Consider the following 15,742-nt stretch of genomic DNA (forward strand, 5'->3'; position numbering starts at 1 on the left):
TCATTTTTCTTCTTTTATTTTTCTCTTTTGGGCTCGTCTTGAACGTGCAAAGCATGAAAATTGTGGGGCCCATTTCAAAGTAGACTAGTTATAGTTAGTTGGTGGTTCGCAAGGAAAGAAGGACCATTAATTTTAAGAAAAAATCAAATGGACGGCTAGAATCATCCCATCTCTGTGATTTTTGGTTTGGGCCTATGGATCGTCCATGTGGTGGCCCTCCAGATTAACAATCTTGATCACCAACATTAAACCTAGTCTCAATAGGATTATGATGAAATTTGAAAGGAATTATTGGGGAATAATCTAAAAGATCATATATATATATACCGGATATAGGTGTATATGAGTATCTATTGTTGTTTGATCAATGAGACAAGGGGAAGCTGCCCTGTTCTGCACCTCCCTAGCATCTTGTGAATGACAAGGAATGGTGTATATACTTTGATAACGTTCGGTGTGTGTCTCATCACTCCTTCTCATTTCTCAACTCTGTCTGATGACAAAAGCAAGAAAATAAAACAGTAATAAAGGGGGGTCAACTTCATGACACGACCCTTTTGTTTGGTATGCGAAAATAACGCCGCAATTTGTAAACCTTTGACATGTAGAAATTTCAAGTGTGAATGGAACTATTAATGCATTAAACATGTAGAAATTTGGAGTGTGAATGGAACTCCAAAGGATGCACGTTAATGGACAGGAATTGGAGAAAGCAGTTGGATCTGAACCGTGTCCATTGGATCCTTATCTTAAGGAATGATTTCAGATCGAGTTTCTTCACTCTTCCGTGCTGCAGCCCTAAGCCCTAACTATGTACAATATAAGTAGGAACTAGGGCACTCCGATGGACGGTTCGATTTGAAATGGATTGTAACCCATACTCTGAAAGTAGGATTCGAAAAAAGCACTCTGAAAATGGATTAGAGCGTTCAGTAACCAAAACGGATCATGACCATGACTTAGGCCCTATTTGTTTCAGATTGTGTCAACCGATTGGGCCAATAATCGGTTGGGGTCTAACAAGGATCCAATATTATTTTAAATATAGTAGTGGAGCCGTGGAGAGAGGGCACTGGTAAGCTATTTACGTTCAGGCCCAACAAATGAATGGTTTGGATCTTTGAACAAGGTGGTCCCCTTACCCTTCACTTTACACAAACACCAATACACCATATGGCTAATCTATTCTCATTACTCAAATCAGTGACACCTGTTCAATCAAAGAGAGCCCATGAGAACCACCACAACTGAATCGCTGGTCTACTAGATCACCATCTTCTTTTCCCCTACTCAAATACCTAATTTCACTGTCCTTGAACTACCAAATCAAAGTGGCCCCCACAACTTCAGACTGGTTGAAGCCGTAGAGCCCATCTGAGTTCTCAGATACATAGGTGGGGGAGCACAATTTTTCCCACATAACTTCCTGTTCCAATGCAGTTTTCACAGGCAAACTTACGACGAGATACTGAGCAATAGCAGTAAAAAAAAAGAGAAACCAGCACATGGATGCAACTTGGGTTGTGTCAATTTGAGCTCTCTGGAGAGAAATGAAAGGATTAAAAACGGCATTTAAAGACGATTGTTCAATCCAATTTCCTGAAAATCGACCCCAAAAGCACCCTTTTGACTACCGCTAATTAACTAATTTACACAAACGCCCAAGATAATGTTCCAACATGGGTTCAATAACTGGTCACTATTCTCTACAAGCACGCAAACAATGCTCCAATCTAATGAAGTATTACCTCCTATATTTCCAGCAAACTGCTTGCTTCAATGTTAGAAGCCAATATAAAGCATGAGTTTTACAAGCAATACATCCCCCCGCTCTAACCACGAATTGATGCTCGAGGCACCGCAGGTAAGCCCAGTTCATCTTCCGCCTGTAGCACAAAAGAAAATTTCAGGAAAATATAGGGGAGGAAAAAAAACATTTTCATTTCATGGGATAGAAATCCTAGAATGTGATCATAATCTAGTAGTTGAAATATCCATGCCCCAACTCTCATGCTTGTTCCCGTTATCAAGAGATACTCAAATGCTGAAAGGGAGTTGCTATTTGCATCCCTCATTTTGAAAATTTGCAGCTCCCTCTAAAATTCTCTCAATGGCTGTGACAATTCTAAACTAGCTGTCAAAAGCCGATGCGAGAAATTTACAATAAAGAATGACAGGCCGGTATCAAACAAGGAGATGCAGTGATGCAGACATCATTTTTAAGGCTCTTTCTTTTGGTTTTTGAGAAGCGATGATAGAGTCCAAAACTGGTAATTGAACTAAGTTACATTTTAATTTTGAGTCCAATTCTGGTTATTGAACTAAGTTACATTTTAATTTTGAGTCCATAACCAGTTTTGGACTCAAAATTGATCCTCAGAATCCAAAACGAACAGCACCTGGATCTAAAATCTTGGAGTTTGCGATTATTTTCTTAACAAACGATAGTCACCTATGTGAATCTTTAGCAATTTAACAGAGAGATATTGCAGATGATGAATGCTACCTGGGTGTTGTATCTGCTGGGAGGCACTGCTGCATTCCCTGACGGTGCCTGAGGCAAATTGAGTTCAGTGTCCAGATCCGGTTGAAGGTAAGAGGGCACACCATCAGACTCGGTCTCCGTTCCCATGTCAGCTTCTAAAGCATCAAGCTCTGCATCACATTATCAAAAGAGCAAAGAAAACAAAGTGAATCAATATGTAACAATCATAAACCACAAAGGAAACTGCTTCTAATGCAAGTTACTACAGAAAATAATGCCCAAACAAAATATTTTGTTAGATTACCACCCATAAGGTCATCCTCATCAATGTCATCAGGTACGCTGTAGCTTCTACCGAGTGATTCTTGAATTTCGTTACTCACATCCATCAGATCCATCATTTCATCTTGCATGTTCTACACAAAGCAGGGATAAAAGGAACCATTATTCAGAACACCATGATTAACGGACCAAATGCCTACTTAAAGTCGAGCAATATGGTATCACAAGTATGAAGGGATTTGCTAGTGACTTTCGCAGGAAGACATTTCGTGGCTGGCTGTTGCATGTGAGGGCACCCACCTCAGATGAATTAAATGAATAAGACAAAATCTGCTGAAAAGTGAGCCTGGGTGGCTGCTCTCTCATGCAACAGCCAGCTGCGAAATTTTTTTCCGCAAAAGTCCCTAGCAAATCCCAAGTATGAAACAGAAGCTTAGATCTGAAAAGGATAATAAAGAGACACCGAGAAATTAAGTGCTCCAGACTCATACATCTATTTCTTGAATCTTCACAGTCTTCATCATCCCTTTTAACTCCTTATTTGCAGATTTCAAGGCTGACATCTGAAAAGCAGGTAGAGCAATTAGTTCAGTAAAGGAACTTTGTAAAATCATATAAGATGTTTTTGAACTTTGCCGAGAGGCTATATAACACTTACTGTCTGTTGAGCATCTTTAATACCCTCAGCTGCGAAAGAAACCTGATCAAGGTTAAATGTCTGATTATAGAGCATATCACGCTGTCCTTCATACCTGTACAAAATACAGATAAAAATAAACAGGCTACTATACAAAAGTTTACAGCAAATAGAAAACTTATACAGACACAAATATAGCCCATGGATAAGGGAGCAGAGGTTTAACTCCCGTTTCTTTTTTGGAAGTCCAAACACTTACAAATACGGGTATCTTAAAGCCATGAGACACAAGACATATAAATTACAATTAACTTAGAAAAGAAGAATAAATAAGACAAGAATTACATACTTAAAATCAAATTACAAATACAAAGCATAACAAACAATAAGCATGATAGTTAATTTAGAAAGAGTTCTGCTATATATTTGAAGGTTGGAAGTATTCAAAAGACAAAGTATCCATGAAATATGTGGTATGAGTACCAGTATCGCATCTTGTTGGGGCCGTTTGGGGGAGAGATTTCTAAAACCTGGATTTCTTACTTAAAATCCAAGATTCTAAAGAGAAGCGAAACGGATGGTCTCCTTCTCTTGTCACCCATCCAGGATGATTTTAAGGAAATCCAAGATTCTAAAATCCGTGTATCCAAACACCCCCGTTGGGTATGATAAATTGGTCTAATACAAGTATCCTGATGTCAATATGTCATATTCATAGTAGAAAGCATGACTATTAGCCAGTTGGGATTAACTAATGATTGGCCTATGATAATATGTGGTATGAGTACCAGTATCGCATCTTGTTGGGGCCATTTGGGGGAGAGATTTCTAAAACCTGGATTTCTTACTTAAATCCAAGATTCTAAAGAGAAGTGAAACGGATGGTCTCCTTCTATTGTCACCCATCCAGGATGATTTTAAGGAAATCCAAGATTCTAAAATCCGTGTATCCAAAAACCCCCGTTGGGTATGATAAATTGGTCTAATACAAGTATTTTGATGTCAATATGTCATATTCATAGTAGAAAGCATGACTATTAGCCAGTTGGGATTAACTAATGATTGGCCTATGATAATATGTGGTATGAGTACCAATATCGCATCTTGTTGGGGCCGTTTGGGGGAGAGATTTCTAAAACCTGAATTTCTTACTTAAAATCCAAGATTCTAAAGAGAAGCGAAACGGACAGTCTCCTTCTCTTGTCACCCATCCAGGATGACTTTAAGGAAATCCAAGATTCTAAAATCCGTGTATCCAAACACCCCCGTCGGGTATGATAAATTGGTCTAATACAAGTATCCTGATGTCATACTCATAGTAGAAAGCATGACTATTAGCCAGTTGGAATTATCCCTTCATAGCTGGGTAAGTAACGTTTCAATGGCTCTTGATAATCCAGTTATTACATGTGGTTTCTGTTTTTGAGTGGATTGAAAGCGAGGTCCTAAACTCTAAGGTAAGCTTCAGCCTTAGATAAAGCAGCTACTGATTGTGTGGCAGGCTCTTGCTACTAGTGGTGAATTTGGAGATTCTAGAAAAAGTTGAAGAAAGTGTTTGATCATTAGGGGCATGTTAGATGAGATTGGATAGAATGCCAAATCATGGAGCAGCGGGACTAGATGGAGACTGGATATGCAATGGATGTAGATACCTTAATTTTAGATGCCGAAATAAATGTTGGTTTTGCAAGATTGGAAAAGAAAGGGGCAAATTCTGGCGACATAGACAGTCAGTGGAGGAAAATCCTGGGGGATGTTGGCCTGATTCTGGGAATATAACAACCAGTTCTATTGATGGGATTCCAACCTTAACTATCTCTGGTAAAGAGGTGGCGGATCGAAGCACCCTTCTAAAATATTGCTTGGTTGGTAGGCCAAAATGGGATAATTGGAACCTGACGGATATTTGGAATCGAGCTAGAACTCATTGGAAAATCCCATCCCTTCCTAGGCCGGGCACTTTCGGTCACAATAAGATTTTATTTATGTTCAACAGTGAATCAATGGCCTCCAAGGTCTTGAAGATGGATGCAAATGCTTGTGGGACTTTCCTCTCCTCTCTTTCAGCATGGAGCCCGAGTATTAAACACAAGAAAAAGGCGATCTGGATCAACTTTTCAGGAATCCCACTTCATGTATGGGCCACATCCACGGTAGAGGCTTTGGGCCGTCTATTTGGGACAGTTTTAAGAGTGAAATTGGATGGACTGATACTTGCATCAGCTCTGGTCCTCCCCTCGGAAATGGATGAAATCAGGGCTTTTGCCCATATTCGGGTCCAGGATATCAACTACAGAATAGATATAGATCCTCGGTCTCCTAAGCCCTTCCATTTGGAGTTACCAAATAGGGTTCCACTGGATTTGAATCCCTTGGTTAAGCCCAAAGACTCGGTCCTAACTCAGCCAAGCCAACTCGGTGGCCCTCATTTGGGTGGGCCCCATGGTCTGCCTTTGAAATTCAAAATCAGCTGTCTAATCGTAGTGGATACTCCCAGGCTTTAGATAATGTCAAATCCCGGGGTTGCAATTCGGAAGTTATCTCAGGCTTGAAAGGCCCGCAAGGAGGACATCAAGGTCAAGTCACAAAAAGGTTCCGAAAATCAAACAAAAAAGCACTTAAATTGTTGGGGAACCTTTTGTGTAACCTTTTGGGCCACGACTCTATCCCTCAGCTTCCAAAGTCTGGCTTGTCCTGTACGTGTCATTTTCTGCAGCATCTGATGGGACGTTAGGCTTGGAGAAAAGCCTCATACTCTCTCCTGGTGTAGCTTTTTGGGATAAGGAATAAATCTCAGGCAGTAATGGGTCTTAATCATAAAACCAAAATATGCAAAATCTAGTTTCTTGAAAAGGGTGTTCGAGGTAAGGAATAAGTACTACCTCGGTTGAATAGATATGGCGATGGCCTAGTTCTTACCCCTAGACTTAAGGAATAATGACATATTACTTGCTTGGTACGTCTTCCTTCCTTTATAAGGATACACAAGAATACGTTAGGGCAACCTTTGGTTTTTAAGAAAATTCGGTATTAGATCAACAGAGTGGCTATAATTGATTCTAATATCCCGGAAATTCGAACAATTAGGCGAAGAAGGGTGGAGTTAATCGATTGCTCCGAGTGGATTTACACGTTAGAGAAAGTAAGAGGCCTTAGGTATGATGAATCTAGAGCTTCCGTTGAAGACCCATGTTATATCTTGGGTGTAGAAATATTAGCGGGAATTATCAAGCATGTTATCTTTATCTTTCTCCCACATCCCCTATAGTGCAAATGAAATAGCTAACTTACTCGTTAAAGGGAGTGTGAGGCGGGGGACCATGTATGAGGTTCGCTTCAATCTCTGCCTCCTGTGTGATTATTGTATCGTGTTTGGTTCCTTAATAGAATTAAATTATCATTAATAGAATTAAATTATCTTGTGTATGAGCGTAGATTCTTTCACCTTCTTCATGAAAATTTTCTAAAGGATTCATTAGCCGACCCCTACTAGTTTGGGACAAAGGCTTAGTTGAGTTGAGGTGAGTTGAGTTTGGTTCCTTAATAGAATTAAAATATCGTTTCAGGAAAAAAAAGAAAAGAATGGTTGTCTGCGATGTAAGAAAAAGTTACAATCAAGAAAGGTGAGACAACCAAATAACCAATAAAACAATGTTACCGAGTACAATATTTAAAATCAATCATTAAGTGTAAACATAAAAATCATTGCTTATTTACATTAAATGGCTGGGTGTGAGAAACTTTTGTCGCAAAGCAACAAATGTATTTCAACTATGTGATTTGAAGCAGCATTTCATTTTTTTGACAAATACATGAACTCGACCACGGTAAAAGGGAGTCAACTTGGGCGAGTCAATGGTTGAAGCAATCAATTTTTCATTGATGTGGGCAAATTATAGGGGCTTTGAGCCTTTGATTGACTTGGTCGGGCAAAACTCGACTCAAACAAGAAATCGACCAGGTAAAAGGGATCCCAAGTCAACAATTGATGCTGGGGGCTTTTAAACAGTGACTTGAATTGTCTTTAGAACTAAATCAATCAACATACATGACTAACAAAATCATGAATTACGTAAGGACAGGAAGTTACGGAAGTGATAGTAGGCAAAATGCACATACATTCGCTTTTGCTTGAGAACCCGCATTGCCCGAGCTTTCACAGCTTCTTGAGCAGGACCAGGTCGTGTCTTCTTAATTTGCTCTTTATATCTACTAAGCTCAGCATCAAGCTTTTTGATCTTCTCATCGACAGTATCGCCTCTTTTGTTAATCTGAAAAACAATATGATCGGTCAAAGAGGAAAAAAAATATGAAAACATGATTTGAACATACAGAAAACTTCGAATGGTCTTAATTTCTAACATGTAACCCCGCAACTCTTGAATTCAATGGGGGCCATAATATTCCAAAATATTTTGAAGCTACCTGTACATCTTCCACACAACATACACCCCTGATAGGAGAACGGGAATCATCACATAGGTAAAATCGATGTGAAGCTTTGTTAAACATACAAAATGAGAACTGTCTCACAACTCACGAAGGAAAATCATAACTTGAACCCTATCGATGCTTTAGCTACATTATACATAGGATCTCACATCCCCACTCCGCCTCGGAATCGTAATTTCCTCGTGAAAACTAAAAAGAGAAGAATACACAAAGTGAGTCATGAAAAATGTGTGCCCTATTGATGCTTTAGCTACATTATACATAGGATCTCACATCCCCACTCCACCTGTGAATCATAATTCCTTACAAAAAGATACGAATACACTAAGTGAGTTATGAAAAAAAAGCTCGCAATAATTAGGAAAGTAAATTATTGCACACTTACTCCAAACCTACTTTAAAAGATTAATAAGGAAACACATCCATTGGTTTTGCACAAGTAATACAAAAGGTAAATCAGGTAAACCTATATAACTAATTTTTTGGGGTTGACTTAAATATTTTCTTTACTAATTCTTTGTCACATTGAAATTAAGAAGCAGTATTGTAATGTTGAAATTACCTTATAATTTTAGCATGCTTTTGTTCTTTAATTGAACATCCCTCGCATTAAAGTTTTTAGTACAAAACAATTTGTATTTTGTCCTTCAATACCTTGGCATCATTGAGTTTTAGATGATTAAAAAAACCGGGCAGTGATAAATCGACTCCAAAATATCTTAAATCGACCCCCCATGTGTCTTTCTCTCTCCTCTTTCTCTCTCTAACCCAGAGGAGAGAGAAAGACACATGGGGAGTCGATTTAAGATATATGGGGGTCAATTTATCACTCCCCAAAAAACATTACGAATTTATAGCATGGATTGTAAGAAGGCTTTTATTGTGGGATTTGTTAGGAAAATCTTAAGAATGTAAACCCTTTCATGTAAGGCCCTCTTCACACATTAATTCATTCAACAGGGCGGCTAACTGACTCAGGGCGACCTCTTGGTTGAGTCTCAATCGTTGAAGTCGTCTTTTATTAGTTATAGATAATTAATAGATTTGTTAATGGTCAGGTAAATTATATGAAGCTTTGGGTACAGGTAGGCATTGATAGGAGGGTTTGAGTGTGGAAATGGGAAAGCCATGGTGTGTTCTTTGCTAAGCCATGGTGTGTTCTTTGCTAAGTCATTCTTTAGAGCTCTTACATCAGTCAAGGGTACTTCATCCCTTGTGCTAAGGTGTAGGGGCTTTTCTATGCCACCTAAAGTGGAAGCCTCGTTTTGAACATCTGAATTAGATAAGAACACTTGCAACCATCACAAGAATTAAAGGCATCATCTAGCAACTTGGTTCATTATGCGTGAGGTGGAAATCGTGGAAGACATTACAAGTACTTTCAGCCTTGAGATGTGGTACAACTTTGCAATGAGATTTTGATCACCGAGTCTTCTTAGTTTCATTCTCAGAATCGGGGATTACTCAAAGGAAATGTTCGCAACCGATGCTTTCAGTATAAAAAGAGATTGATCACAGCCCAGACATTTACCTAGAGTTTGACCCAAGATTCGAGCCAAGGCATGAGCCAAAGAGGGTGGAATCATGTTTCCCAGATTTTGAAGTCGCATTTTTCAATTTCAGGATTCACATTTTATTATTTTTCAGAAAGCGAACTTTGAAATTCAAGATAGGGGGCTGAATTGGAGCCCCTTTGTGTAATCTTTCTTGATCTCTTTCAGCAACCTCGCAGGTCCGGTGTCGAACTGAGGGGCCCTATTAGTAAGGGTCTTGGAAGCCAATTACAGGGCCCTTACTAATAGGGGGAGAGCTGAACCAGCTGTTCGAATCCTGATCTTGAGAGAATGAATGGAAAAAATTGCATGCCGTATCGATGGAGAATTTTGTTGATAATACTTTATCGTTACCGGATTGGTACAAAATCTTGTTTTGATTCTTGGAACAGGTGAATGTGATTTCCTTAATTTCAAAATCGTGATTCCCTTAAAATTGAAATTTTGCCCCCTTTTGCTATGTTTTTTAGGGAGAATACGATAAGGTAAAAGGAAAATCAAGTTATTAAGGACTTCTATGTAAATCAATTAACCCTTAAGAACAAAACTATTCGTGACTCAGGAATGGAGCCTAGTTCTGACAAAGATGGGACCCACTTCAATATAGGATAGTTTGATGAAAATGGGGCCCATTATTCACAAGAACCAAGAAAAGGTGACTTAAGTCACTTAGATAAATTACCATTAAAAAAAGTCAAATAAATTAGAATAAAAGAGGGCTTACTACAGTCCCACAGCAATGTTCAATCATTGTTCACGAAACTATTAACATTAATGTTCATGACACTGTTCATGCTAGTTTTCATGTTACTATTCCTAAGGTTAGACTACGGTACTGAAGTTGATTTATTTCTGTTTCAAGCCAATGGTTAGGTTTTAGTGAGGAGAACTTAGTTTAGTAAGTCTTTTATGTTTTATAAAAAAAAGATAGAAAAAAACATAAAAGACTTACTAAACTAAGTTCTCCTCACTAAAACCTAACCATTGGCTTTAAACAGAAATAAGAGGGATATCTTTCAATCTCTCCTTCCTTATAATTGCAGTCTTATTAGACAGGAGGTACCTAAGATGAATATCTCAAGCTATCTTGGTTCAATCCTACATAAGGAAGGAGAGATTGAAGAGGATGTTGACCACAGAATAAGAGCAAGTTTGTTGAAGTGGAAGCATGCTTCAGGAGTTCTGGGCAATCGTAAAATACCTACCAAGTTGAAGGAAAAGTTTTATAAGACAGTTGTGAGGCCAGCCATGCTCTACGGCTCAGAATGTTAGGCCACCAAGAAGCAGCATGTGTATAAGATGAGTGTAGCGGAGATGCGAATGCTTAGATGGATGTGCGGCCACACAAGGTTAGACCGAATTAAAAATGAAGACATCCGTAAAAAGGTGGGGGTGGCACCAATTGAGGAGAAGATGAGAGAGCATCGCTTAAGATGGTTTGGGCATATCCAACGTAGGTCTTTGGATGCTCCACTGAGAAGAAGTGACTCGTGCCAAGTTGAAGGAGTAAAAAGAGGTAGGGGCAGACCAGAAACAACTTGGATAAGTACAGTGAGGAAAGACTTGAGGGTTAGGAATATAACAGATAACATGACCTTGGATAGGATAGAATGAAAGAAATTGATCCATGTAGACGAACCCAACTAGTGTTAGATTAGACTTGGTCAATTTGAGCCGGGTAGATCATTTCACCTTCTTCATGAAAATTTTTCTAAAGGATTCATTAGCCGACCCCAACTAGTTTGGGACAAAGGCTTAGTTGAGTTGAGAATTGCAGTCTTATTAGAACTCTAATTGGGCAATCACCAGGGAGTTATACATGTGTGTGTGTGTGTGTGTGTGATTGGGATTGTCGTTTGCATCAATCAAGGAAGCATGGGTGCTCTTCGAAGGCCCACGCACCTGTGAGTCCAATAATCTGTTTGGGGCTCACATTTAGGCTCAAAATTACATTTAGGCCATGTTCATTTGAGATTGTGACACTGACAACCGATTGAGAGCCCAAAACTGATTATTGGAGTCGAAATTATGTTTAATTTTGAGTCCAATAATCCATTTGGGGCTCACAATCGGTTGGGAGTTGGGACAATCCCAAACAAACAGTGTCTTTAATTTTTTAATTTTTATAAATATATAATAAAATATAAAATATATTATAATCCGCGGACCCCCAACATACCCGTATTCTATTCTTTAAAAAAAATCATATATCCACATACCCGTATCGTGTCGTACCTGCACCCCATACCCGTATCCGTGCTTCATAGGCGTCAATTTTTTATTTTTGATATAGAATAAGAAAAGGGGAGTTTAGTTGCAGCACACAAAATTTCTGCACTCTTTTTTTTGTTCTTAGAATTACTGCAGGTTTTGCTAGTGTTCTCAGGTTTCTTTCTAGGTGGAAGTTTCCCTCTTCGAGAGCCTTGGTTGTAGTTCTCTGCAAGGTTCTTTAAATTATTGATCTATGGTTGTAATCAATTTGACATGTTGATTGCTGATTCATTTTTTGGGGGGTTAGTTCTCAAGCAAGGAGAGTTGTTGTATTTTTTTTATTTTTTTTTGCAGTAGTTTAATCTTTAAAAATTGTAGAATTTGAATACATTGTTAGAAGTTCAGTCTAAAAGTTATCTATCGACTTTTGGACTTTATTCTTGGTAAAAGCATCATCATAATTTGGTATCAGAGCGTCAATCATGGATTTGTTCTAAATTAATTTGGTATGCAGTTAAGAGTTTTTGAGCTTTTTATTCAAACACATTGGTACATGTGCGCGCTTCCTCTGACTATCAAAGTCCTCAAAAAGGGCGGTGTTGAAGTCATTTAGGCATTTACCAGACAATCATAATGACGAGCAATTCTACATTTCCTACCAATGGTGGCAGTGTTCAGCAGTCGTTACAATGTGGAGGAGCTCATGTTGCAAGTTAGGATGAGAAAAAAACAACAACAAAGGGATCTGTGATAGGTTCAAGGTCAGGGTTTTTGTCAAATTCCACGACAAACAACAAATTGGACACTAAAGCTAAGGCAAGTTGTTCATGTGCTTGGTGATGCATGCCGGAGAGGCGGAGAATACCATGAGGAGATCAACAACAATCATGTGGAACACATAGGTAACTCCAAAGAAGCCCAATTGATAAAAATAAGCATGCATCAGAATGGAAATAGGGCTGGATGTAGATCTTCCAAACTTCATTTAACTAACTTCCCAAGCTTTACCAATCAAGGATTCTAATACAGAGAAAACCAAAACTATTAAATTACCAAATTTCCCACGTAATCGAAATCATTCAATGTCCAAGGCATAAATATTAATGAAGAACAAAAATAGTCACTCAGATTTGCTGATACATCTTCTTTGAAGTTATTCGATCCAACTATATTTGTATTTTCTGTGCAGGAAAATATCTTTCAGGTCTATTTAAGTTATATCAACCTTTAAAAAATTTCATCATAGCCTTCATCAAAACAAAATTCATCTTAGCAAAGAAAATGGACCCAATACCATTCATTAAATCGGGGAAAAATACGATAAATTTTGTTGAAGTTTATGCAATCTGATTAATTCTAATACAAAAGCAAATAAAACGAAAATCACACCAAAAAATGTCAATTTCCTCCGTTGAAAACAAACAGAGATTAAAAGCTGCAATCGAATGAATACAAACGAATCGCCACGAAGAACAATCATCGAACGAGAAACACAACAATTCGAAAAACAAAAATAAAAAAACTAAATGAAATGAAATCGAGAAAAATTACCTTTTCGGAAGCGTCATTGATCGACGGAGGGGGTTCTTTCTCCTTCTTCGCACCGAAAACCCTCTTCATCTCTCCTTCTCTTTAGGCTCAAACTCTTCAATCGATGGATTGATAGTGTAAATCTCTCACAATTCGCAGTCAATCGACAAAGAAAAGGGAATTCAATTAAAGAGAGATTTCAGAATCAAAATTGAGGCTAGGGTTGTAGAATAGGAGATAAGAGGGTTTCGGAGTTATTCTCCCTCCTACGTTATCCTACGGAAGAAAAAATAAAATAAAAGAGGAAAGTCAGATTCAAGACTTAATAACGAAGGAAAGACCGAAAGCTTCGAACAATCACCAAATCGCTCTGAAATTTTCAGAGCCGTATTTCTCCTAGTAATGTGGGATGAAATTGACGAGATCTGCACCGTCCATGTCGATAAAAAAATCCCGACCATTCATATCGATCAAATTTGGAATAAAGAAGGTATTCTTTTTAGTAGGGCTGCAACTCGAGCCGGGTTTTACCCGACCCGCATCGACCCGACCCGAAAATAACCTGGGTCGGGTTCAGGTTTCATGGGTTTCGGGTCGAGCCGGGTTGAGCATTCAAAAGCCCGCATGAATCTCGGGTCGAGCCGGGTTTGAAGGGGCCCGACCCGACCCAACCCGAGTTACATAAGTTATAGTATGTACAATTTTTTCTATTGTTAGTTACAAGTTAAAAGTGAAAACTCACGCACCCACTGTTATTGTATGTGAGTGTAATTTCTGCTTCTATGAGTTGAGTTGATTCAAGCGTTTGATTCAGCATTGTTTGATTGTAATTACAACATTGTTTGATTACGGCATTGTTTGATTCAAGTGTAATGTGAGTGTAATTACATTATTGTTTGATTCAAGTGTAATATGAGTGTAATTTCTACTTCTATGAGTTGAGTTGCCTTACCAAACAAGAATTTTCCTTAAAAAATTGCGTCAACGTGAAAAAACCCGACCCGACCCGACCCGACCCGAGATTTATCATGGGTAGGGCCGGGTTTGGGAATCGTGGGTTTTCCGAAAAAAAACGCGACCCGAGATATTTCTCGGGTAGGATTGGGTTCTCCAAAACCCGACCCGCCCGGCCTGAGTTGCAGCCCTACTTTTTAGGCTATAATATTTTCACGTCAAATCATGTCACAAGGGGAGCGGGCGCATAATGCAAGGGGAGTGAAAATACCATCTCCCATTCTTTTCCGAGTTTTTATATGGTGGATTTTTTTTTGGATGAGTGAGCTAGGGTTAGTCAGGACCCCTGCCAGATTCATTAGAAAAAAAAAAGAGATTACAGCTAGGGGGCTCAAAAGCGAACAGCTTGGGAACAATAACCTAGCAATCACAAAGAAGAAGCAAAATACAAATGGTTCTCATGGGAAACGCAATAAACCGAAACAATCTATAATCTGGGGTTACCTGAAAATCATCTCCATACGATGATCGTAACCCTCAGATCGACTAGGTTTTGAATAGTGTCGTATCTCTATGGATCCAATGGTTAGGAGGATCCTGTGGAGATGATTTTTTGGGCACAACCTATTTATATAGGAACCCAACAAATGAATGGTTTGCATCTTTAAATAGAATGGGTCTCACTGTACTTTTAAAGGATACCGATATACATGATATAAATGGCGATGATATTTTCACCCCCTGCATTATGCATGCACTCCCCTTATAACTTATAAGGTGATTTGACATCAAATCACCTTATAAGGGCCATGCATGCGTAATGCAGGGGCGAAAATATCATCTCCCGATATAAAAACGTTTCTTTTTTATCAAAAAATTTGTTATCCAAAATTTTAAAATATTTGCCAATAGATGCCATCAAATTCTAAAATAATAATCCATGATCTATCTATTCCTTATTATAGTTTATTAACTGAATTATAAATATATGGTTAAAATAAGTAAGACTTTGTTATGAAAACAGCATAGAGTGTTCACATGGACAAAAAGAAATCAACATCTGATGGTAAGTGAGAAAGAACCTTAGTTTTATAGTTCTTACGAAGTATATTGCCATACAATCAAATTAGATTATTTACAAGGACAGAGTGATTTAGATGATATAAAATATTTGTTTTATACATTCAAGGCTAGATATCAATTCAATCCACCGTAGGTTTCACTCAAAACCTTAGGATAAATATGAAAACACCTTATGTTTTCTTTTATCTGAATGATATCAACCAGAAGAGCTTAAACCTTTGGGGGAAAAAATGAGAAGAGGTCGATTTTTTGTCATAAGGTTTTTAAAAATTTGGATAAAACCTAATTTTAAAAGGGAAATGATATCAGCAAAACCATGCTTTAATAATTGCACAAAAGCAGGTTATCTTTTCCTTTTTAATTGCACAGAAGTGTTGTGAGCTAGAGCTCATATAAGCTTATATGAGCTAGAGCTTAAAAACATAAGGGGGCCACATAATGTGGTATGGTAGGGTCAATATTTCCCAATATTTAAAACCATGTTGTATATAGATGACAATAGTAGTAGACAATAACAATTAACAACAGGACAAATTATATGGTGTCCAATCGGGC

General features: G+C 38.3%; 1 protein-coding gene across 1 annotated transcript; it reads right to left on the minus strand.

Moving 5' to 3' along the window:
- Positions 1 to 1,606: 1,606 nt before the first annotated feature.
- Positions 1,607 to 13,568, minus strand: LOC143877467 (vacuolar protein sorting-associated protein 60.1-like). Its single transcript, XM_077379513.1, has 7 exons — positions 13,172 to 13,568; positions 7,524 to 7,675; positions 3,426 to 3,519; positions 3,259 to 3,330; positions 2,790 to 2,901; positions 2,507 to 2,655; positions 1,607 to 1,886 (listed from the first exon to the last, which is right to left on the minus strand). Exons 1-7 carry the CDS (start codon positions 13,238 to 13,240, stop codon positions 1,833 to 1,835), a joined length of 702 nt encoding a protein of 233 aa, XP_077235628.1. The 5' UTR covers positions 13,241 to 13,568; the 3' UTR covers positions 1,607 to 1,832.
- Between the last annotated feature and the right edge of the window lie 2,174 nt (positions 13,569 to 15,742).

Source organism: Tasmannia lanceolata, unplaced genomic scaffold (genome assembly GCF_043159265.1).
Source record: "Tasmannia lanceolata isolate RefF3 unplaced genomic scaffold, GAP_Taslan_0.1 ptg000005l, whole genome shotgun sequence".
NCBI classification, from domain to species: Eukaryota; Viridiplantae; Streptophyta; class Magnoliopsida; order Canellales; family Winteraceae; genus Tasmannia; species Tasmannia lanceolata.